General features: G+C 47.0%; 1 protein-coding gene across 4 annotated transcripts in view; it reads left to right on the forward strand.

Annotated features, from left to right (window-relative positions):
* Nucleotides 1-25477, forward strand: part of IQSEC2 (IQ motif and Sec7 domain ArfGEF 2) — a 359223-nt gene that overhangs the window by 219774 nt on the left and 113972 nt on the right. For all 4 annotated transcript variants that reach the window (XM_078664507.1, XM_078664509.1, XM_078664510.1 and 1 more), the window contains exon 5: nucleotides 503-664. In XM_078664507.1, coding sequence (XP_078520633.1) covers nucleotides 503-664 — 162 coding nt within the window. The remainder of the gene's footprint in view (nucleotides 1-502; nucleotides 665-25477) is intronic.

Raw genomic sequence — 25477 nt, forward strand, 5'->3', positions numbered from 1 at the left:
CAGCCTCAGTCCAGCCCCTGTGCCACAGTCCAGCCCCTGTGCCACAGTCCAGCCTCAGTCCTGCCTCTGTGCCACAGTCCAGCCTCAGTCCAGCCTCTGTGCCACAGTCCAGCCTCAGTCCTGCCTCTGTGCCACAGTCCAGCCTCAGTCCAGCCCCTGTGCCACAGTCCAGCCTCAGTCCAGCCCCTGTGCCACAGTCCACCTTCAGTCCTGCCTCTGTGCCACAGTCCAGCCTCAGTCCAGCCTCTGTGCCACAGTCCAGCCTCAGTCCTGCCTCTGTGCCACAGTCCAGCCCCTGTGCCACAGTCCACCTTCAGTCCTGCCTCTGTGCCACAGTCCAGCCTCAGTCCTGCCTCTGTGCCACAGTCCACCCCCTGTGTAGCCACACCTGGTAGCCTCCACTGTCCACATGTTGGCCGCTGAGAACTGACGCAGAGCGGAAAGATGGTTGGGCGCCTCCTAGCTGTGAACACTTGTGCTAACTTGTCTTTTTTATTTGTAGGAAGCCAGAGAAAGGAATCCAGTACCTCATCGAGCGCGGCTTCCTGTCCGATACACCTGTCGGCGTTGCGCATTTCATCCTGGAGCGGAAAGGCTTAAGTCGTCAGATGATTGGAGAGTTCCTGGGGAACCGGCAGAAGCAGTTCCATCGGGACGTCTTAGAGTAAGGACACTGATTGGTCTTCACCCATGTGATTGTGGGCATGACCCCATGCCAGCACCTGTCTGTACCGCCAAAATGACGTTTACAGGTTGTCTAATCCTTTAGCCGTAGCCAGGTGGACACCAGTGCAGCCTCCTCTCAGATGTGTGATAATCCCAACTCAGATATGATAATCCCACGCCGCAACTCAGATATGATAATCCCACACCTCAACTCAGATATGATAATCCCAGGCCGCAGGTTGATATGATAATCCCACGCCGCAACTCAGATATGATAATCCCACACCTCAACTCAGATATGATAATTCCACGCCGCAACTCAGATATGATAATCCCACACCTCAACTCAGATATGATAATCCCACGCCGCAGGTTGATATGATAATCCCACGCCGCAACTCAGATATGATAATCCCACACCTCAACTCAGATATGATAATCCCACGCCGCAAGTCAAATATGATAATCCCACGCCACAGCTCAGATATGATAATCCCACGCCGCAAGTCAAATATGATAATCCCACGCCACAGCTCAGATATGATAATCCCACGCCGCAGTTCATATATGATAATTCAATAATTCAATGCCGCAGCTCAGATATGATAATCCCACGCCACAGCTCAGATATGGTGCCGCACGGCGCAGGTTGATATGATAATCCCACGCCACAACTCAGATATGATAATCCCAAACCACAGCTCAGATATGATAATCCCACGCCGCAGCTCATATATGATAATCCCACTCCGCAGATTGATATGATAATCCTATGCCGCAGCTCAGATATGATAATCCCACGCCGCAACTCAGATATGATAATCCCAAACCACAGCTCAGATTTGATAAGCCCACACCCCAATTTAGATATGATAATCTCACGCTTCAGCTCAGATGTGATAATCCCACGCCGCTGATAATCTCACGCTTCAGCTCAGATATGATAATCCCACGCCGCAACTCAGATATGATAATACCACACCGAAGCTCTATTACAATAATCCCTCACCACACCTCAGATAAAATTATCCCTCACCACATCTCAGATATGATGATACCGCACTGAAGCTCAGTTACAATAATCCCTCACCACACCTCAGATAAAATAATCCCTCACCACAACTCAGATATGATAATCCCAGGCCGCAACTCAAATATGATAATCCCACGGCGCACCTCAGATATGATAATCACATGCCGCAACTCAGATATGATAATCCCACGCCACAGGTTGATATTATAATCTCATGCCACAACTCAGATATGATAATCCCACACCGCAACTCAGATATGATAATCCCATGCCGCAGCTCAGATATGATAATTCAATAATTCAATGCCGCAGTTTAGATATGATAATCCCATGCCACAACTCAGATATGGTGCCGCACGCCGCAGGTTGATATGATAATCCCACGCCAACAACTCATATATGATAATCCCACGCCGCAGGTTGATATGATAATCCCACGCCGCAACTCAGATATGATAATCCCAGGCCGCAACTCAGATATGATAATCCCACGGCGCAGCTCAAATATGATAAACACATGCCGCATCTCAGATATGATAACCCCTGGCCGCAACTCAGATATGATATTCCCACGCCGCAGGTTGATATGATAATCCCACACCACAACTCAGATATGATAATCCCACGCTACAGCTCAAATATGATAATCCCACGCCGCTGGTCAGATATGATAATCCCAGGCCGCAATTCAAATGTGATAATCCCACGGTGCAGCTCAGATATGATATCACATGCCGCAACTCAGATATGATAATCCCATGCCAAAGGTTGATATGATAATCTCATGCCACAAGTCAGATATGATAATCCCACACCGCAACTCAGATATGATAAAATCCCATGCCGCAGCTCAGATATGATAATCCCATGCCGCAGCTCAGATATGATAATCCCACGCCGCTGATAATCTCACGCTTCAGCTCAAATATGATAACCCCACGCCGCAACTCAGATATGATAATCCCACACCGAAGCTCTGTTACAATAATCCTTCACCACACCTCAGATAAAATAATCCCTCACCACAGCTCAGATAAAATAATCCCTCACCACAACTCAGATATGAAAATCCCATGCCACAATTCAGATGTGATAACCCCACACCGCAGCTCAAATACAGTAGTTCCTCACCGCAGCTCAGATACGATATTTCACCCCAATTCAGATACGATAATCTCGCACCACAATTCAACTATGATAATTCCACGCCACAGCTCAGATATGATAATCCCACAGCGCAGGTTGATATAATAATCCCACGCCGCAACTCAGATATGATAATCCCACGCCACAGCTCAGATATGATAATCCCACGCCGCAGCTCATATATGATAATCCCACGCCGCAGGTTGATATAATAATCCCACGCCGCAGCTCAGATATGATAATCCCAGGCCGCAATTCAAATGTGATAATCCCACGGCGCAGCTCAGATATGATAATCACATGCCGCAACTCAGATATGATAATCCCATGCCAAAGGTTGATATGATAATCTCATGCCACAACTCAGATATGATAATCCCACACCGCAACTAAAATATGATAATCCCACACCGCAACTCAGATATGATAATCCCATGCTGCAGCTTAGATATGATAATCCCACGCCGCAGCTCAGATATGATAATCCCACGCCGCTGATAATCTCACGCTTCAGCTCAGATATGATAATCCCACGCCGCAACTCAGATATGATAATCCCACACCGAAGCTCTGTTACAATAATCCCTCACCACACCTCAGATAAAATAATCCCTCACCACAGCTCAGATATGAAAATCCCATGCCACAATTCAGATGTGATAACCCCACACCGCAGCTCAAATACAGTAGTTCCTCACCGCAGCTCAGATACGATATTTCACCCCAATTCAGATACGATAATCTCGCACCACAATTCAACTATGATAATTCCACGCCATAGCTCAGATATGATAATCCCACGGTGCAGGTTGATATGATAATCCCACGCCGCAACTAACATATGATAATCCCACGGTCCAGGTTGATATGATAATCCCACGCCGCAACTCAGATATGATAATCCCAGGCCGCAACTCAGATATGATAATCCCACGGCGCAGCTCAAATATGATAATCACATGCCGAATCTCAGATATGATAATCCCTGGCCGCAATTCAGATATGATATTCCCACGCCGTAGGTTGATATGATAATCCCACACCACAACTCAGATATGATAATCCCATGCCGCAGCTCGTATGTGATAATCCCATGCCGCAGGTTGATATAATAATCCCACGCCGCAGCTCAGATATGATAATCCCAGGCCGCAAATCAAATGTGATAATCCCACGGCGCAGCTCAGATATGATAATCACATGCCGCAACTCAGAAATGATAATCCCATGCCAAAGGTTGATATGATAATCTCATGCCACAACTCAGATATGATAATCCCACACCGCAACTCAGATATGATAATCCCATGCTGCAGCTCAAATATGATAATCCCATGCCGCAGCTCAGATATGATAATCCCACGCCGCTGATAATCTCACGCTTCAGCTCAGATATGATAATCCCACGCCGCAACTCAGATATGACAATCCCACACCGAAGCTCTGTTATAATACTCCTTCACCACACCTCAGATAAAATAATCCCTCGCCACAGCTCAGATAAAATAATCCCTCACCACAACTCAGATATGAAAATCCCATGCCATAATTCAGATGTGATAACCCCACACCGCAGCTCAAATACAGTAGTTCCTCACCGCAGCTCAGATACGATATTTCACCCCAATTCAGATACGATAATCTCGCACCACAATTCAACTATGATAATTCCACGCCACAGCTCAGCTATGATAATCCCACAGCGCAGGTTGATATAATAATCCCACGCCGCAACTCAGATATGATAATCCCACGCCGCAGGATGATATGATAATCCCACGCTGCAACTCAGATATGATAATCCCAGGCCGAAACTCAGATATGGTAATCCCACGGCGCAGCTCAAATATGATAATCACATGCCGCATCTCAGATATGATAATCCCTGGCCGCATCTCAGATATGATAATTCCACGCCACAGCTCAGATATGATAATCCCACAGCGCAGGTTGATATAATAATCCCACGCCGCAACTCAGATATGATAATCTCACGGTCCAGGTTGATATAATAATCCCACGCCGCAACTCAGATATAATAATCCCAGGCCGAAACTCAGATATGGTAATCCCACGGCGCAGCTCAAATATGATAATCACATGCCGCATCTCAGATATGATAATCCCTGGCCGCAACTCAGATATGATAATCCCACGCCGCAGGTTGATATGATAATCCCACACCACAACTCAGATATGATAATCCCACGCCACAGCTCAGATATGATAATCCCATGCCGCAGCTCATATATGATAATCCCACGCCGCAGGTTGATATGATAATCCCACGCCACAGCTCAGATATGATAATCCCAGGCCGCGACTCAAATATGATATTCCCACGGCGCAGCTCAGATATGATAACCCCATGCCGCAACTCAGATATGATAATCCCACGCCTCAGGTTGATATGATAATCTCATGCCACAACTCAGATATGATAATCCCACACCGCAACTCGTATATGATAATCCCATGCCGCAGCTCAGATATGATAATCCAATGCCGCAGCTCAGATATGATAATCCCACGCCACAGGTCAGATATGATAATCCCACGCCGCAGGTTAATATGATAATCCTACGCCACAACTCAGATATGATGATCACACGCCACAGCTCAGATATGATAATCCCACGCCGCAGCTCATTTATGATAATCCCACTTCGCAGGTTGATATGATAATCCCACGCCGCAGCTCAGATATGATAATCTAATGCCGCAGCTCAGATATGATAATCCCACGCCACAGCTCAGATATGATAATCCCACACCGAACTCAGATATGATAATCCCACGCTTCAGCTCAGATATGATAATCCCATGCCGCAACTCAGATATGATAATCCCACACCGAAGCTCTGTTACAATAATCCCTCACCACACCTCAGATAAAATAATCCTTCACCACATCTCAGATATGATGTTACCGCACTGAAGCTCAGTTACAATAATCCCTCACCACACCTCAGATAAAATAGTCCCTCACCACAACTCAGATATGATAATCCCATGCCACAATTCAGAAGTGATAACCCCACACCGCAGCTCAAATACAGTAGTTCCTCACCGCAGCTCAGATACTATAATATTTCACCCCAATTCAGATACGATAATCCCACACCACATTTCACCTATGATAATCAAAAGCCACAAATAGGACATGATAACCTCACATCACAACTTTTATATGATAATCCCACGCCCCAGCTCAGATATGGTAATCCCTCACCACAGCTCAAATGAAATAATCTTTCACCACATCTCAGATATGATAATCCCACGCCACAATTCAGATGTGATAATCCTACACCGCAGCTCAAATACAGTAGTTCCTCACCACAGCTCAGATATGATAATCTTTCACCACAACTCAGATACGATAATCCCACACCACATTTCACCTATGATAATCAAACGCCACAAATAGGACATGATAACCTCACATCACAACTTTTATATGATAATCCCACGCCACAGCTCAGATATGATAATCCCTCACCACAGCTCAGATGAAATAATCTCTTACCACATCTCAGATATGATAATCCCACGCCACAATCGCCACAATTCAGATGTGATAATCCTACGCCGCAGCTCAAATACAGTAGTACCTCACCACAGCTCAGATACGATAATCTTTTACCACAACTCAGATACGATAATCCCACACCACATTTGAATTATGATAATCAAACACCACAAATAGGATATGATAACCTCACATCACAACTCTCACATGATAATCCCACGCCACAGCTCAGATATGATAATCCCTCACCACACCTCACATAAAATATTCCCCCACTACAACTCAGAAATGAAAATACTCCACCACAACTCAGATGTGATAATCCCTCACTACACCTCAAATAAAATAATCCCGCGCCACAGCTCATATAAAATAATCCCTCACCACACCTCACATAAAATAAGCCCTCACCACAACTCAGATTTTATTATTTATTATTATTATTTTATTTTAATGTTTTATAGAGCGCGAACTTGACCCGTGAGGGTATCAGAGCGCTTTACAGGTTCATAGAGTAATACAGAAAGGACGGTTATCACATGGGAAAAAACAATACATCAGAGGGTTATACAGAATCAAGGGTCAAATGGTAGGCAGGCAGTCAAAAGGGGGATGTGCAAATGAGGGAGGGGGCGAAAGCTGTACATAGGAACAATTTACAGAATAGAAGGTCATACATTAGGGAGGATGTTGCAGGGGTGCTTTACGTTAAGGGACTGAAAAGAAAAGAATACTATACCACAGTGTACTATACAGAATAAAGGATCATACAATAGACAGGATATCACAAGGGCACTAAGCCTCTCAGTGGCTGTGTAGCGGGTTAGCCAAGGAATTTACCCATGAGGAAGGATTTAGCCTCTTTTTTGAAGTGTGCCAGGGAGTGGATACTTCTGATGTCAGGCGGGAAGAAGTTCCATATTCTTGGAGCGATCCCAGTGAAAGCCCGGTTGTAGGTTTTTTTTTTCTTAAAACGTGCAGGCCGGAGTAGGAAGGTATTTGCCGATCGTGAGTTTCTGCTCCCTCCGGATATCACAAGCTTCTGTGCTAGATACGCCGGGGAGTTGGAGTGTAAGGCCTTGTGCCTGATGCATGCCATCTTGAAGTGAATCATCGCCTCTAGGGGAAGCCAGTTCAACGCTTTCAGGTGAGGGGTGATGTGATTGAATTTTCTAGAGCCAGTAAGTAGTCTGGCGGCTGCGTTGAGGCAGGCTTTTAAGGGTGCCAGAGTGACCTTGGGTAAACTGGAGAGGGTGGAGCAACCATATTCCAGCCGAGAGATAACTAACGATTGGACTGCTAGTTTTAGGTCGTGAGCAGCTAGAAAGGGTTTCAGTTTCAGATAATCCCACACCACATTTCACCTATGATAATCAAACGCCACAAATAAGACATGATAACCTCACATCACAACTCTTATATGATAATCCCACTCCACAGCTCAGATATGATAATCCCTCACCACAGCTCAGATGAAATAATCCATCACCACATCTCAGATTTGATAATCCCACGGCACAATTCAGATGTGATAATCCAAAAACGCAGCTCAAATATAGTAGTTCCTCACCACAGCTCAGATATGATAATCTTTCACCACAACTCATATATGATAATCCCACACCACATTTCACCTATGATAATCAAACGCCACAAATAGGACATGATAACCTCACATCACAACTCTTATATGATAATCCCACGCCACAGCTCAGATATGATAATCCCTCACCACAGCTCAGATGAAATAATCTCTTACCACATCTCAGATATGATAATCCCACGCCACAATCGCCACAATTCAGATGTGATAATCCTACGCCGCAGCTCAAATACAGTAGTACCTCACCACAGCTCAGATACGATAATCTTTTACCACAACTCAGATACGATAATCCCACACCACATTTGAATTATGATAATCAAACACCACAAATAGGATATGATAACCTCACATCACAACTCTCACATGATAATCCCACGCCACAGCTCAGATATGATAATCCCTCACCACACCTCACATAAAATAATCCCCCACTACAACTCAGAAATGAAAATACTCCACCACAACTCAGATGTGATAATCCCTCACCACACCTCAGATAAAATAATCCCACGCCACAGCCCATATATTATAATCCCTCACCACACCTCACATAAAATAAGCCCTCACCACAATTCAGATACGATAATCCCACACCACATTTCACCTATGATAATCAAACGCCACAAATAGGCCATGATAACCTCACATCACAACTCTTATATGATAATCCCACACCACAGCTCAGATATGATAATCCCTCACCACACCCCACATGAAATAATCCCTCTCCACATCTCAGATGTGGTAGTCCAAAAACGCAGCTCAAATACAGTAGTTCCTCACCACAGCCCAGATACAATAATCTTTCACCCCAACTCAGATACGATAACTCACACCACTAATAGGACTTGATAACCTCTCATAACAACTCTCATATGATAATCCCACCCCACAACACTGGCACAATAAGCCCTCCCCACAACTCAGGTATGAAAATCATTACCATAGCTTAGTTGAGGTGTATTATATATTTTTTTTATTTAAGAATACTTAACCCTAAGGTATGAGCACATAGTACTTAGAGCGAGGTAATTACAAGAAGAACTTCAGTGTTACAAAGAAGAAGTGAAACTAGGAAATTGCATTAAAACAATGACACCAACTCCCTCTCTTGCTCCCTCTCCCTCTCTCTCTCTCTCTCTCTCTCTTTCTCTCTCGGTCTGTCTCTCTCTTTCCCTCTTCCTCTCTGTCTCTCCCTCTCTCTCTTCCTCTCTCTCTCTCCCCCTCTGTCTCTCCCTCTCTCTCTTTCTCTCTCTCTCTCTCTCTCTGTCTCTCTCTGGTAAAAGTTACAAGAGAGATCATCTTGTCTACACTGATGTGATCTAACCAGTGTTGCCTCCACGCTTGAGTCCATAGCCAAATAATCATTCTAGAGACGGCAGATCATGAAGGATAAGAGATGGGTCAGGAGCTATAGAGTGAAGAGAAAGGGGTGGAAGCGGAATCGAATAGAGGAGACGATGGAGGATGAGAAAGACCGAAGAGGGAGAAGCACAGAGGAAAGACAGTCGAGAAGAGAGTTAGTATAAAGGCAGGAGAAGTGGAAAGAAGGAGAAGCCAACAATATATAAGGAAAGGGAGGAAGGGCCTGGAGAGACATCCAGGGGACGGAAGAGGGAGTAAACAGGCAAAAGGAGACCGGAGGTCTGTCAATAGGAGTCAAGAGGATTTATAACCAGGTGGAAAGTAGAAAGTAATTAGGAAATTAAGACTCAGTCATGGGTAAAATGAGACTAAGCTGAAGTAGAAATGAAATGTGATAAAACAGTCGGGTTGGCATGAAGCAAGAAGTATCTGCGGGGATGTAAATAATGTGAAGATGAATTTTAGGATTGGTGGTAGGCATAAGCAAGCATTGGCAAAGCCATTAGGGCTATCCTATGCGAGAGCAATTAGTTCTGGCAGTGTGTTTTAGCCATGTTGTACTCCAGTGTGGCTGTTGTTCAGCGTGCACCGCTAAAGGTTAGTGGGGGGGAGTAGATTGGAGTGGGGTAGATTGGGGTACAGTGGAATGGGGTAGAGCGGGTAGATTGCCATAGCGTGGAGTGGGGTAGAGTTGAGTAGAATGGAGTTTGGGTGGATTGGGATAGATTGGGGTGGGGTGGGATGGAATAGACAGGGGTTGGATAGATTGGAGTCGAGTCGAGATTGGAATGGAGGGAGATAGATTGGGGAAGAGTGGAGTGGGCTAGATTTGAGTAGAGAGTAGTTCTGGTAGATTTGGGTGCAGTGGGGTAGATTGTGTGGATTAGAGATGGGTAGATTGGAATGGAGTGCGGTAGATTGTAGTGGGGTAGAGGTGGGTGGAGTGGGGTGGAGTAGATTGGGGTAGGCTGGGGAGGGGTAGATTGGAGAAGGGCAGATTGGGGTGGGGTAGGTAGTAAAGGGGTGGATTGGGCTAGATTTGAGTGGAGTGTGGTAGATTGGAGGGGTAGATTGCAGTGAAGTGGAGTGGGGTAGATTTGAGTGGAGTGTGGTTGAGTGGAGTGGGTTAGATTGGAGTGGTGTGGAGTAGACTGGGATGGAGTAGGGTAGTTTTGGGTTGAGTGAGATGGATTGAAGCGGAGTGGAGTAGATTGGAGTAGATTGAAGTGGGGAACATTGAATTGGGTAGATTGGGGTGGAGTGGGGTAGATTGCAGTCGAGTAGGGTAGATTGGAGTGAAGTGGGGTAGATTGAGATGGTGTCGAGTGCTGTGGGTATATTGGGGTGGGGTAGATTGGATTGGAGTGGGGTAGATTAGGTGGGGTGGGGTAGATGCTAGCGGCAGAGGGGGGTGTGGTAGATTGAGGTACATTGGTGTGGAGGGGGATAGATTGGAGTGAGGTAGAGTGGAGTTGGCTAAGTGGTGTGGAGTGGAGGGCCGTAGAGTGGAGTGGAGGGCCGTAGAGTGGAGTGGAGGGGAGGGCCGTAGAGTGGAGTGGAGGGCCGTAGAGTGGAGTGTAGCGGGGGGGCCGTAGAGTGGAGTGGAGGGGAGGGCCGTAGAGTGGAGTGGCGTGTTGTGTCATAGAGTGAATTGCGTATAGTGGAGTGGCGTGTTGTGTCATAGAGTGAATGGCGTATAGTGGAGTGGCGTGTCATGGGCGTAGAATGGGTTGGTATGCCGTAGAGTGCAGTGGCGTAGATTGGAGTGTCGTGGCATAGTGTGGACAATGCATGGTGTGGTAGCCGTTACAGAGAACACATTTTCAATTGAAATGATCATTACATTTGCACCGAAATACGGTTTTATGCACACAAATGACAATGGGCCATATGTAGGTAATGTTTGTTTTGTGATTCTCAAATTGCGATTTTTTGGGAATCGCAAATAGAGAATCGCAAAACGAAATGTAGGTAGGATTAGCAATTTTTTTTGCGAATCCCTATTATTCCTTATTTGCGAATCGCAAATTGCGATTCGCAAATAAGGAATACCTTCTCATTCATTCCTATGGGCTAGAAGGCCCATAGAAATGAATTGGAAGACATTCTCAATTTGCGATTCTCTATTAGAGAATCACAAATTGAGAATGCAACTTCAGGGTTGCAAGGGTGTCAATAGGACACCCTGTGGCACCCCTGAAATTAACATGTGTGCACATGTGGCCCACATACATGCCCTAAGGGCATACAAGTGACCCACATGGCACTTTGAAAAATGCCAAAAAGTGCATTTTTCAAAGAAATTGCAATTTAACACCAACCTGAAGTTGGTGGTATATCGCAATTTGCTATTCCTTAAATGCAATTGCAAAATAAGGAATCGCAAATTTTGCGATTCCTTATTTTGCGTGTGGATTTTTATGTGCTACATAGCACACTGCCCAAATTGCGATCGCAAACGCTGAAATTCTGCGAATTTCAGCATTTGCGATCGCAATGGGGCTACCTACATATGACCCAATGTGTGCAAATTTCATTACCTACTGTATTGATGTGTTATGATCGTATTCAAATATTTATTTCCACTACACCTCAGAAATACAAAGAAATGTGCTTAATTTGTACTAATTCTGGTATATTCTGAAACACCCCCACAGCTCATTGTTAGGGTCGAGCCAGGGAGAGTGTCTGCTAGCGCATTTGTCTTGCTTGCAAGACACTATTGTTTACAATTAGAGCTTGGAGCCCGCCGCTTGCTTACCATTTGTTGGCTTCAGTGTCCCTCTTCTTTGCAGCCTCCTTAATTAGGCAGTCCTGGCGAAACGTCACTGCCGAGCCTCCAAGTGGAGCACAGACCAAGCACAGAGTCATTCAACTTGATCAGTGTCGTCCGCTGCTCCCGGCGTTCTTCCGCTGCTCCCGTCGTGGTTCCGCTGCTCCCGTCGTGCTTCTACTGCTCCCAGCGTGCTTCCGCTGCTCCCAGCATGCTTCCGCTGCTCCCGGCGAGCTTCTGCTGCTCCCAGCGTGCTTCCACTGCTCTCTTCCTCCCACCCACCCTCTCTGCCCGTTTCTTGCTCCTTTCCATTGTTTTAGATTTTCTCTGGGATTTCCTGTCTTGGGTCAGATAGGAAGGGGTTGGAGCTTGTGAACCAAGATATATAATTTCTTCTCTTTGTAATATGAAATGCCTGTGCTGACCTGGGGTTTGACCCGTCTGGATACAGCCCCCAAGACTTGTAATATACAAATTCAGAGTCTGTGTTGGACTTGGCCCTTCTGGCAGGTTCACCCCTGAACTTTTTGCTTTTAATTGTGACCTGCTATTAGTGATTTTTGGCTTCTGCGCACTTTTACCACTGTGTCCCAGGGTAAAGTGTGTGCGTGTAGTGAGGTTGGCCTGCCTTCCCATAGGAATGCATGGGGCATGTATGTGTCCATGTTAGTTCCTACTGTGTGGGGAGTGCAGGGTCGAGTTTGGTATGTGCGGACTCGTGTGATTAAATGCTGCGCAATGATGTGTGCGGCGTTATTGTGTCTAGTGTGGAAGTGCCACTTCTAGAAGTTGGCCTCTCTGTGTATAAAAGGTAAATTGGCTGTCTGGCTTGTGATTGGCTGAGACTGGCTGGTGTGCCTGGCCCCATGAGTCAAGATGGGTCTGCCCCGGTGGTGAATGGGAGATCTGCATGTTAATGTGTGGGAGGGGTGCACCTGGGACCTGAATAGGGCTGGGCTTTCCCCACACAATGCTGGCTCCGCCCCCTGTGGTGCGACTGATGACCCTAGCCTGACTAGTGAATGGGAAGAGTGGTTGAGTACAACAAAGTGCTCCAAAACCAGCTTCGACTGGTTTTCCCCCCACCCTGCAGACACAGAAAAAGGAATTTGGTGTATAAAAAGGGGCTGTGACCCCTTAGAAAGTGTTCTCTTCCTGATCCTTTCTGGGGGGGGCCTGCTGCTGCTGCAGGGCGCCAGGAGGACCGCCACTGGGACTGCCTCCCTGCCTGGATGGCCCTGTGAGCTGGCCCCTGGGCCCAGCCTTTGCCCCCTCCCTTCCTAAAGGACTTTTGTTTTGCTATACTTCCCCTTGACTTTGGGGGGACCCTAGCGCCTGGGAGCGTTTGATTATCCTTGCAGCGCCTGGGGGCGCTTGATTGGCTTCACGAGAATGCCTGCAGTATCGCGCTGCAGGGGCAGAGAGAGGACCCCCCCTTGCTTCACTTTCGCCGCGGGTGCCCACCCCGCATATCTGCCGTGTCGTGCGTGGACTGCGACGCGCAGGTGCCCACCCTGTGTCTTTGTGTGCTGGCTGTGGTTTATCATGGGTGCCTTCCCCGTTTAGTTGGTTGTTGTCCCGGGAGCCTACCCCGTGTGGAGCCGCCGCGAAAAGAATTACCTCCGGGCCGCTGCCTATTGCGACCCGGAAGTGCTGTCCCAAAACCAGGGAGCCCACCCCGCGCTCCGGTGAGAGAGAGAGGAAGAGGACGCCAGACCAGGCAGCAGGAAGCAGCGGGAGCCTACCCCGCGCTCCTGCGTGTGACGAAAGGTGCTGCCGTCCGCGAGGCTCCCCGAGTGAAGGGAGAGCCCCGCAGCCCCGGAGAAGAGCTGCCCCAGGAAGCAGTGTCGGAGGGGGAGCCCCCGCCACAGGTCCCGGTAAGTGGGGCAGTGTTGTGCCACTGGTGGGGGGCTCCATGTGCTCCGTAGGGCGGCTGGGCCGAGAGAAGTGACCCGGCCCCTCCCCAGAGCCATTGCGGGCCGCTCCGATGACAGGGGCATTTCTTCAGAGCCCACGAGAGGCTCAGGGGTCATTTGGCCACTTCGAGTCCCCCGAGCGGGACTCCAACGAAGGGGACATCTTGGTTAGAGCCCACAAGGGCTCCGGGGACATAGTTGGTTTCCGAGTCCCCAGAGGGAGGACTCCGACGGAATTGGGCCACATTTCTTTCGAGCCTGCGGGCCCCGAACGTCTTGGGGGCATTCTTGCTGGAGCCCACGGGGCCCCACTAACAACAGGGGCCTCTGGTTATTTCGAGTCTCCCGAGAGGGACTCCAACGATAAAGGGGCATTTAGGGTGGTAGAGTGGCCCCGGCTGGCAGCGGGCCGCTCCCCCCAGTGTGCCGGCAGCATCTCTTCTTGAGCCCACGAGGCTCCCACGTGTTCATGGGCCCCATTGTTTGTTCAGAGCCCCACAGGAGAGCCAGGAGGCACGCTGGTGCCAGGCTCAGTCCTCCAGCTGCCCAGCACTTTGTGGGCAGCTGCTACGTTTAGGCCCTTGTGAATCTTGTTTGGCTGCCTGCGCAGCCTGCCCTGACTTTGTTGGACACAGGGCGTTTCACCCCCTGAGAGGGCAGGTTGGCCTGGGGTCAGTTCTGGTTACTTTTGCGCAAATGTGATACCTGCCTAATGTGATTCCTTCATCATGTGTAATGCTTTATACCTCTGAATGTATGCGATGCTTAGGAGGTTGTTTTTCCTAATATAGGTCCTACTAGTGAGTTCATGGTTCCCTGCGTGATACTTTCCTAAGGCAGTTAGGATTGCGTAGGTGGTACTTACCTTTTACCAGTAATTACTGGTTGTGTGCTACATTTGCTATTTGGTGCTACAGTGATATGTTCTATGTTCTAAGTGTTATTCTACCAAGTGCTAGTTCTAAAAGTGCTGATTCCTGACAGTGGCCCACGTGGCCCTATCCCATGTACATAATCCCCTGTAAATTCCGCCCGTGCCTATGGCACATTGTAAAGTGTGTGTTTCCTATCTAATGTGTTTGGTATAATACAAAGGCTATTTTTATATATAACCTTGTGTGGCGTTCCTTTTGTGGGGGGCCTGGGATGTTGTTGCTGGTGGGTGCGTGCGCAAATACTTAACTCACATTGCCTCCGGGATCAGCATTACTGCTCGCGTCACGTTGCCTAGAGGGTGAGCAGGAGTTATCTTTGGCGTGTAACTCCCTTGCCCTGACTAGAGTGGTGGTTTCTGCCTGGCTTTGGCGCAAGCCTCAGCCAACCGGAAATCCCATTTCTAACAGTCTGTATTTCAGATGTCGAGTGTCGTAGCAAAAATGGCTTTTCTTGCTACTGACGGTATGTTTGTGAGATGTGAGCCTGATCCTAGCACTGAATGGAAACATGTTCACCTTATCCGAACGTGCAAAAAAAAAAAATGTTTTCTCTGCTGGAATAAATACCGAATTAGGAATATTGTGCTTGGGTCTTTAGAATTAACAGATTGCCGGAAAACTCTTTCTGAACCCCTACAGGGACATTGATGTGGGGGAGGGGGGGGGAGTTTGTTGATCGCTGCAGCAAACAGTAACTTCATGGCGTTTGGTTTCTCCTCCCTATATGTCATCCCTCTTGTCGTCGGCCTTCATTCTCAGGCAAGGGGTCGATTTACCACGCTTGATACTGGGCTGGCCTTATACCTCCTGTGAGTTTGGTACTAGAGATATAATAAGATGTCTGGGGACTAGCCTAGCACCCCGCAGCAGCTGCAGCATGCAGACGTCGAGGGAACACAAGCGTCATTTCCAGGTACTCTCCGTCACCTTAGCGGTCCGAGGTGCAGTGCTTGCTTTCAATTCATCGCTGGGATATTTATAGGCACAGCTTGAGCAGCTCTGCGATGCATTCGTCAATCGAAGTGCTGCTGATGCGATTGGTCTGTTTTTCCCATTATTTAACATGATTAGGCCTGCGTTAGTATCTCTTAGTAAACTGGGTCATGAGAGCAAGTACACAGATCACCAGTCACACACTACAACACACACATAGTCCTGCACATACATAACACATAAACACACATTACTCAGAATCCAACCACACAAAAAACATTAGTCATATATCACCACTTATACATGAACAGTCTTCACGCCACACTTTGCACTTACAATACTTTACAGTCAAACATCAGCAAAGGCAACAGCTTGACAATCAGAAAGACCTATTGGCGTTGCCAATGCTTGTTTTCTGTTTTGTGCTAGGGAAAAGAAAACATCCTACACCCTCTCCTATCACATGCATACTCAGCTGGATTGTCACATAATTCTCTAACTTCTAAGTCAGAGAAAGAAAAGTAAACACCAAGCTGCCTCGAAAGGGCCTGACATTTGACCTCTGTCTTTGAACGCACAGCAAATGTGACAAGATGAGAGCAGGATGTAAAGGCCTCTTCACAGAAAGTGAGTTTGTGGAAGAAAACCCTTAACAAGGTTTCCGCAACGGGAGGGGCAAACATAAGCTGGACAGCCTAAAGCAAATATAACCACTAGCAGAGCACCTTAGCAGCCATATGCACGGTACGCTCTCGCTAGATTACCCATAGCAGCCATACGCAAGGCGTAACTTCTACCCATACCTTCGTCAGTTGTTACGGTTTGGATTCTGACGTAAGAAGAGACGGTCTCTTTCCCCCTTCTGTACTTCAAGATTTTCTCATCTAAAACAACTTATTCTCTGCTGCCTCACCCTTCGAGTTATTGTTTGTGTATCTGCTCAAAGGTGAGTAATCTGCAGCCAGAAGCATTTATCAGAAGAAAAAGTTGCTTACCTTCAGCCATGATCGTTCTGGTGGATACTGTACGTACGTACGTACAGGTTCATGACTGCTCTCCCCACCATCCCCTGGGGAAATACTTATAACTTTAACACTTTTTTTAAAAGGAACCATGGGGTATATTATCAATGGCCGCGCTTAGCCACAGATTTTTTTATCGCAGGAAACTATCACCGTGCTAGCACTGTATCAACAACGCATAGCGCAATGGCGATAATTATTCCTGCGATAGCGGTGTTTTCCATGGAACATTGCTGGTTTTACCAGCGATGTTCCATGGAAAACTGCGATAACCTTGCTGATACGACTCTGTGGTCGTATCAGCATAATCCACCCCCTATGTTGTGAATAGGTAAGTCAGGATTTTAGCAGACGTTAGTTTTTGGTGAAAAACGCGGTTTTCGCAAAAAACTAATGTCTGCTAAAATCCTGAGGGCCACCTTGTAAGTATCGCGATGTGCATTTCGCAATAATATATATGGTAGTCCTTCAGGGGTACACCCAGTGACGCCCACTTTGCATCTCATTAGAAATGCAAAGCAAGGCGTCGGCAAAACGGCTGGTAACAGGCGCTAATGCATGTTAGCACCGGCTTGCAAATAGGGTGATAAGATTATCTCCGCTTTTTTTGGCTTTTAAAGCCGAAAAAAGCGGAGATAAGGCCCTTGTTAATATGCCTCTATATTAGTTATGCCCTGCACCAAAGCGTCAGTCCTCTCAAATACGCGTCGCGATTCACAGCAAACACAGAGCAGAGACGCCGCTGAGGCGCGAGCGCGTGCTATGACATCATCGCGAGAACACATCTGGCGCTGAGACTGGGTCGGTTCGGCCTACTAGTGCCAGAGGGCACTGCAGACATGTCCCAGGCCCAGTCTACGATGGGGAATTTCCAAAGGTGAGAGCCTGCAGGTGGGTAGAGCACCGGCACAAAACAGACGTTTATTGTTACCCAAGTAAATGCTGCTCAATTTATCTACCTCAGAAGGATGAAAGGTGAGTGAAACGTTTGTGTTGGAGCCAATCCTCATGAGGTCAAACACTGATGCATTAGTCCTCAGAGCCACCGCCCTCGACTCTATAGGAACCAGTGTGTTAGTCACATGTGTAACTGTAGATCACATGCTTTATACACTGCTGCCATCTAGTGTTCGCTGCAGGCATTGCACGTTGTTTTTGTTGAAGTTTTGGTTTCAAGGTAACTCTGGCTCCCTTCACAAACCCACAATGCACCACGGCAGAGCCTTCCCTTGGGATTGTGTGTTTTCTGCCACCTTCAGACACACTTCTTGAGCCCTGAGACAGCTGAGCTACAGGCATTTGGCATTGGTGCACCAGGGGGGCGATAACCGGTAATCCTCACTGTGGCCCCCACCTGGCATAAGGGTGTGACGAATAGCAGTACTTTTTTATTTATTTTATTTTTATTTTATGCGTTTTTATATAGTGCAGACTTTACCCGAAGGCGTCAGAGGCTTCACAATAGGAACAGATCTGATACATGAGGAGAAAATTACAAGTGAGCAAATTACAAAAGCAAACGTTAAGTTACATGAGGCAAAAGTAACAATCGTGAGCAAACAAAATACAAGAGGTAACAAACGGTGCATTACAGGAGGAAAAAGTGACGTGTGCAGGTTAAAAAAGCGTACAAAGTACAAGTAGAGGTATAATACTGCAATAAATGGCAGACACTCAAAACACAAGAACACGCTAGGAAGGCACTTCTATAGTCATAGAGCACAGAATTTCCTATAGTTAAAGAAGTTCCTTGAGGGAATAGAGAGGGCATGAATTAGATTTGGAAGTGTCTTTGAAGGAGGAGAACTTTGAGGTCTGTTTTGAAGGCCTGGGAGGAGGCGGTGGTCCGGAGCTGAGGCGGAAGTGAGTTCCAGATTCTCACCGCGTTGCCGGAAAAGGATTGGCCCATCGATCTTTCCTTCTTGAAAGTGGGAGGTTCAAGCAGTACATTTTCCGCATTTTGTGATGTCTAGAGCCTCCAGAGAGTTTCAGTTTATTCGCCAGGTAGCGAGGAGAGGAGGAGTGCAAGGCTTTGTGGGTGATACAGGCAGTCTTGTAGATACCTCTAGCCTCGATTGGAAGCCAGCGAAGGGTGGATAACAACGATGTGATGTGGTCGCTTCTTTTGGCCCCATAAATGAAACGAGCTGCTGAATGGAGAACAGATTTAAGGGGGGACAGGTGGGATTTGAGGAGGCCAGTAAGAAGAGAATTGCAGTAGTCCAGTCTGGAGAGGACCAGCGATTGCACCAGGGTTATAAGGTCCTGCTCCGGGAAGAAGCGACGGATTCCCCAAAGAAGGCGCAGTTGGTATTGAGCTGACTTTGCAATGGAATTGATGTGGGAGATTAGATTGAGTTTGAGTATGACACCAAGGGATTTTGCGCTGTCGACAATGATGGGTTTATTGTTAAGTAGATTCATCTGATCCGGAGGAGAGAATGAGGAGGAGAGGCGGAGGAATTCAGTTTTGGAGGGATTCAGAATTAGTTGATGAGTTAACATCCAGTTTTGAATGGAGTCGAGAGTGGAGTTTGGGATGGAGAGATCATGGATGGAGGACATCTTAAGGTAGATTTGAGTGTCGTCAGCATAGAGACGGTAGAGGATCCCAAATTTACTTAGGAGATTTCCCAGTGGTTCCAAATAGAGATTGAGCAGTGTGGGTGCGAGGATCAATCCTTGAAGGACGCCTTGACCCACCGCCAAAGGAGATGAAAGACTGTCCGCTATTTTGATCATATGGGATCTATCAGAGAGGAAGGAAACAAACCATTTAAGCACAGTGCCCTCCGAGCCCATTCTCTGTTGGAGAGTGTTGAGGAGAGTGTTGTGATTGACAGTGTCAAAGGCTGCAGAAAGGTCAAAGTGAATTAGAAGACAAGACTCCCCTGAATCGAGTATCCACAGCGCGTCATCAACCACTTGCAGTAGGGCTGTTTCAGTGCTGCAGTTTTGGATGAAGCCGGACTGACAATTGTCAAGAAGATCATTGTCCTTGATATGACGAAAGAGTTGTTTCGCTACACATCTTTCTGTGATCTTCGCAAGAAAGGGTGGGTTAGTGATGGGGCGGAAGTTGTTGAGGTCATTCGCATCCGCAGTGGGTTTTTTAAGCAGAGGGGTGACCTGCCCAGTTTTGAAGGAGACAGGAAGGGAGCCTTGACAGAGGGAGAGGTTGACCAGAGTGGTCCAATAGGGAAGAGAATGGGTATAGAAGTCAATGGCAAAGGCATTAGGGATGGGGTCAAGAGAATGGTTGGAGGGCTTTGTTTTGAGGATGCATTTGAGGAGGGAATCTTCAGAGATGGGGTCAAAGTTCTGCCATATGGTTAAGGACTTGCGCTCCTCTGGAGGGGTAGGATGAGCGACCTGATCCACAAGTGATTTCACTTTTTAGTCAAAGAATATAGAGAATTCCACTGCTTTCTTTGTAGAAGCCTCCAACTTAGAGGAGGGGGGAGAGCAGTTTGCATTCTTGATGAGATCGAATAATTTTTTGGGTCTATTTTTGGCTGAGTCAAGGAGGGTTCTGAAGTGCGATGCTTTCCCAAGGAAGATGTGCTTGTGGTACTTGGATCTTGCTGAACGAAGCGTGGCCAAATTATCGGTGGTGGGCGCTTGCCTCCATTGTTTCTCCAGGAGTCTTAGGTGCTTCCTTTCTTCATAGAGGGGTTTGTTGAACCAGGGTGCTGAGGGAGTGGGCCTTTTCTTTTTGCTTTGGAGAGGAGCGATGTTATTGATTTCGACTGCAAGGACTGGGAGGCATTGGGAGGTGAGTTCGTTAACATCCAGGTTCGGATCTAGCCTGGGAAGTGATAACAAAGCTGATTCACAGAAGGAAACGGAGTCAATATTTTTAGTGTCACGGAACCAGGAGGTAGCCCTCTTCGGTTGGCCAAGAGTTATAGAGTGTAATAGGTGAAGAGAGAATGGGACAAGGAGGTGGTCAGACCAGTCTACATGAATAGGGATAGCGATAGTAAGCATGCCTGCTTTAGAAATAACAAGGTACAGGATTGAGCCCTTAGAGTGTTGTTCCTGTGCAGTGTTGGATAAGATCGTTTGCAGAGAGGAAGGTGGCCAGCCACTTGGATGGATGGCCCGATCTGTGCAACGGTCCTCAATCCTCTCTGCGGCCTTCACCTGGCAGACGAGCGTTGTAATTAGCAGCACTTGGGTGGACAAGTGCACTGGTCCTCAGCACACACCCAAATCTCACACTCTGCTTCAGGATGGACTCGGCCACTCTCATCCTCCTCACAGGATCCTCTGGTCTCTGCGGGCTGGTAGATGCTGCTGCTCCAGGAGCAGTGAGTGCTCTTGATTCTCCAGAGTGATGCCCCGTCATTCAGCAGGGAACAGACCTGTGTCCCCAGTCCTGGTCAGAACAGGCAGAGGTGGGCTGATATTCCCCACTTTGATGTTCAACCCCAGTTTGATCATTTTTGTAGGTTCAAGCTCTCCTTTTTATAATCCGTTTCCAAACACAGATATGATGAAGTGTCTAATTCTTTGAAGTTTGTGTTGTGGGGGTTACCCCCTTTGAAGTGCCCACTCCTCTGTCGTGCCCTTTGTCTTGGAAGCAGTCTGTCCCAGCGGGAGCGACTCCAAACGTGAGCACCGCACAATGCAGGCCATGCGGGTGACTGCAGGATCGCACCTGCAAGTCAGCCTGCCTCTCTCATCCATGCCTCTCAAAGGGGTACCTGTCACTCCCTCATCAGCCCTTCAGAATCAAAGAGCCCCTCTGCTCTCCCCTCCTGCTGTGTGTGTGTCTCACCCGCCCTCAGGGATGCAGCACCCCACACATCCGTCTGGGATGGCACCACCACCACCTCCAGCCTTTCTCACGACCCTGACCTTCCAATGTGGAGCCCACGGGCCTCCATGGATTGTACCACACACAGGCACACATGATTACAGCTCACATGCAACTACATGCATGCTGCTCAGCACTACATACTGACACAATACAGGCCAAGCGGGCGTTAGGTACTCAGCAGCAGACCTTGACATGAGAGGCTGGTAGGCCTCCCTCCAGGGAAACGGGTACAAAGCCCTGTTGACTCTACTGATCGCTCTTGAAACCAGTCTGATGCCACCGACAAGCTTAACTCAGGTAAGAACGCAGCCCTTCACCAGTACCAGGGTAACTCGCTGCGCCCCTCCTGGTCTAAGCAGACTGCGCTCCGTCAGACAGGCCTCGCTCACGATGCCAGCCCAGGATCCTTGTTTACACAGGAGGAAAACTTGGTGCCAAGGATCAAATGTTCCTGCGCCGAGACACTCGGGCCGCCTGTCAGCATGCGGGGGACGTGTCTGTGCCGACGCTCTCATAAGTGCAGTCACTCACTCACCCAGTGAGTCGACTCTCGATTAATGCATCTATTGAGCGGGCGTGGGGAGGGGGCATTGCAGGGGGCATTGCCCAGGAAGGTTTGTGATCACCCACGTTCAGTTCGTCCTTTGAAGTGTTCGGAGGTTGACGCCTGTGAAAGGCAGGAGTAAATCCCTTTCCAGAGTGGGAAGGGTAAGAAAAACACCTCCAAAACGGTGGGGTCAAGGAAAGGGGCTTTATTCAGAAGCGGAAAGATGCCTCTAACAGGTAGGAAAACATGAAAGAAGTTCTCGAGTGAGTCGGCACTTGGGGTCATTCATGCACCTTGGTTCTCGCGTTCGCACCTGAATAAAGTCTGAATATCCGAGCAGAGGGATGGAGTCTGGGGACGGATGTAAAGCTCTCATCCTCCTGACATCCCCCGTGCACTCCCTCACAGGAGTGAGGTACGAATGTGCCGCACGCACTGGCACTCACTTACTGCACACTCACTCGCTGGCACTCACTCACTGGCACTCACTGTACACTCACTCACTGTACACTCACTCACTGGCACTCACTCACTGGCACTCACTCACTGTACACTCACTCACTGGCACTCACTCACTGGCAGTCACTCACAGGCACTCACTCACTGGTGCTCACTCACTGGCACTCACTCACTGGCACTCACTGGCACTCACGCACTAGCACTCACTCACTGTACACTCACTCACTGTATACTCACGCACTGGCACTCACTCACTGGTACTCACTCATTGGCACTCCCTCACAGGCACTCACTGTACACTCACTCACTGGTACTCACTCACTTGCACTCACTCACTGTACACTCACTCATTGTACACTCACTCACTGTTCATGGTGTATCTGCTTTTGATGAGGAGAACTCTCCAGAGAGGGAGCCCCCCCCGTGCTGGGCTCGGAGCGGTGAGTGAGCTCAGAGGTAAGTACATTATTCCCGAGATGTGAAATCTGAAAGTTTCTTTTTCCCACAATGCATGTGGCCCTAATGTATTCACTAACAAAATATAATTGTCCCTCGAGGAATTATTTCAACTTCCTTATTGTTCAAAATTAAGTCACAATCGTGACCATTAATTCACATGCAGGAGAAGAGTATACAAACCTAAGCATATACTCCAATGTATCATAACATCATGTTTATTTTCATTTGTATCTATTTTTCTTTTTCATTTATTTTTTTGATATTAGGCAACCAACACAATGCTGATAATTGTACTCTTATTTACAGAAGTGTGAAGAACACCTTTTGCTGGAAATATGGATAACTGAAATACCATATCAGATGAAAATCAACCATAACATTTCATCTAGTACATAATTTCAATAATGAAAAAATATGCAAAACGGTGTTGGGTGTCGACGTTTCGGTCCCTCGTTGGTCTAACCGATCCGTAGGACCATCATCAGGACGATGAAGTTGCACATATATACATTTAATCTAAAAAACATAAACTTACACTTAATCCCTGCATAAAAAGGTATCGTTGGCGCTACACACAGAAAGAAAACACAAATCCCCAAAGTGGATTCAACCAACTAAAAAGTGTGATACCAAATCCATAAATAGTGCCACACCTAAAAGAATGCCACCACCTGTCAGTGTGCCAAAGTGTGTCAAAACGACACTTAAAGGTAGTGTATCACTTACATATAAGCGCGAGAGTAACTATAGTTGTGTCCTTCCTATCCAGCAATATCAATCAACACACTCCTTAGACTGAGGAGTGTGTCTCTTTATCCTGTTTTTCAGATGAGAAGTGATTACTGAAAAAGACAATGTGAGTACTTTCTTAGTTCCGTACATGAGCCTTTTTAGCAGTTTAACTAGGGTTAAGCCTTACAATATATATTTTTAATATGTTTCATCCAGAATTTTTGCAGATTGATATTGCTGGATAGGAAGGACACGACTATAGTTACTCTCACGCTTATGTGTAAGTGATACACTACCTTTAAGTGTCGTTTTGACACACTTTGGCACACTGACAGGTGGTGGCATTCTTTTAGGTGTGGCACTATTTATGGATTTGGTATCACACTTTTTAGTTGGTTGAATCCACTTTGGGGATTTGTGTTCTCTTTCTGTGTGTAGCGCAAACGATACCTTTTTATGCAGGGATTAAGTGTAAGTTTATGTTTTTTAGATTAAATGTATATATGTGCAACTTCATCGTCCTGATGATGGTCCTATGGATCGGTTAGACCAATGAGGGACCGAAACGTCGACACCCAGCACCGTTTTGCGTATTTTTTCATTATTGAGATTATGTACTAGATGAAATGTTATGGTTGATTTTCATCTGATATGGTATTTCAGTTATCCATATTTCCAGCAAAAGGTGTTCTTCACACTTCTGTAAATAAGAGTACAATTATCAGTATTGTGTTGGTTGCCTAATATCAAAAAAATACATGAAAAAGAAAAATAGATACAAATGAAAATAAACATGATGTTTTGATACATTGGAGTATATGCTTAGGTTTGTATACTCTTCTCCTGCATGTGAATTAATGGTCACGATTGTGACTTAATTTTGAACAATAAGGAAGTTTAAATAATTCCTCTAGGGACAATTATATTTTGTTATTGATCATACCCAGTTCCTGGGGGATAATTGGGTGGCTCTATGTGGTTTCTAATGTATTCACAGCAGCTAAGTTTCTTGTTTATCTGTTTGCTGTAGGGGATGTTTTTAAGTGAAGTAAGAGCGGTTTTTATAGTGCCCGAGATGTTTTGGGGGTTTTCTAAAAGTTACATTTATGGACTGCAGACAACTAATGTATATTCCATTTATTGTTTCAATAGTGTTCTATAATGATCTGAGCGCTGTAGTGTTGCGGTGTGACGCGGGATCGGTGTACGATCCCAAACCCTCTCAGGCGGCGAGTTGCCTCCCCTCCCTGAGAGCAGATAACAACCAAAATGGGCTGAGGGAGACACAACGGCAAATCATTAAGCGCGGCAACAAAAATGTCATCTATGTCCATGGAAAACAAATGTATACAATGATTAAGTGTTTTAATAAACTGCGACCTTTTTTGGCATCAATGAAAGTTGTCCATGATGTGTCTAAAGGTCAAAGGAGCCCGGGCTCCGGTCCATGTGTGGCCTGACCCTGCAGATGGAATGAAGGACTGAGATCCAGTGACTGAGCGCCCTTCTCCTCTAGGCCAGTGGAGCA

This window comes from Lissotriton helveticus, chromosome 10 (genome assembly GCF_964261635.1).
Source record: "Lissotriton helveticus chromosome 10, aLisHel1.1, whole genome shotgun sequence".
In the NCBI taxonomy this organism is placed as follows: Eukaryota; Metazoa; Chordata; class Amphibia; order Caudata; family Salamandridae; genus Lissotriton; species Lissotriton helveticus.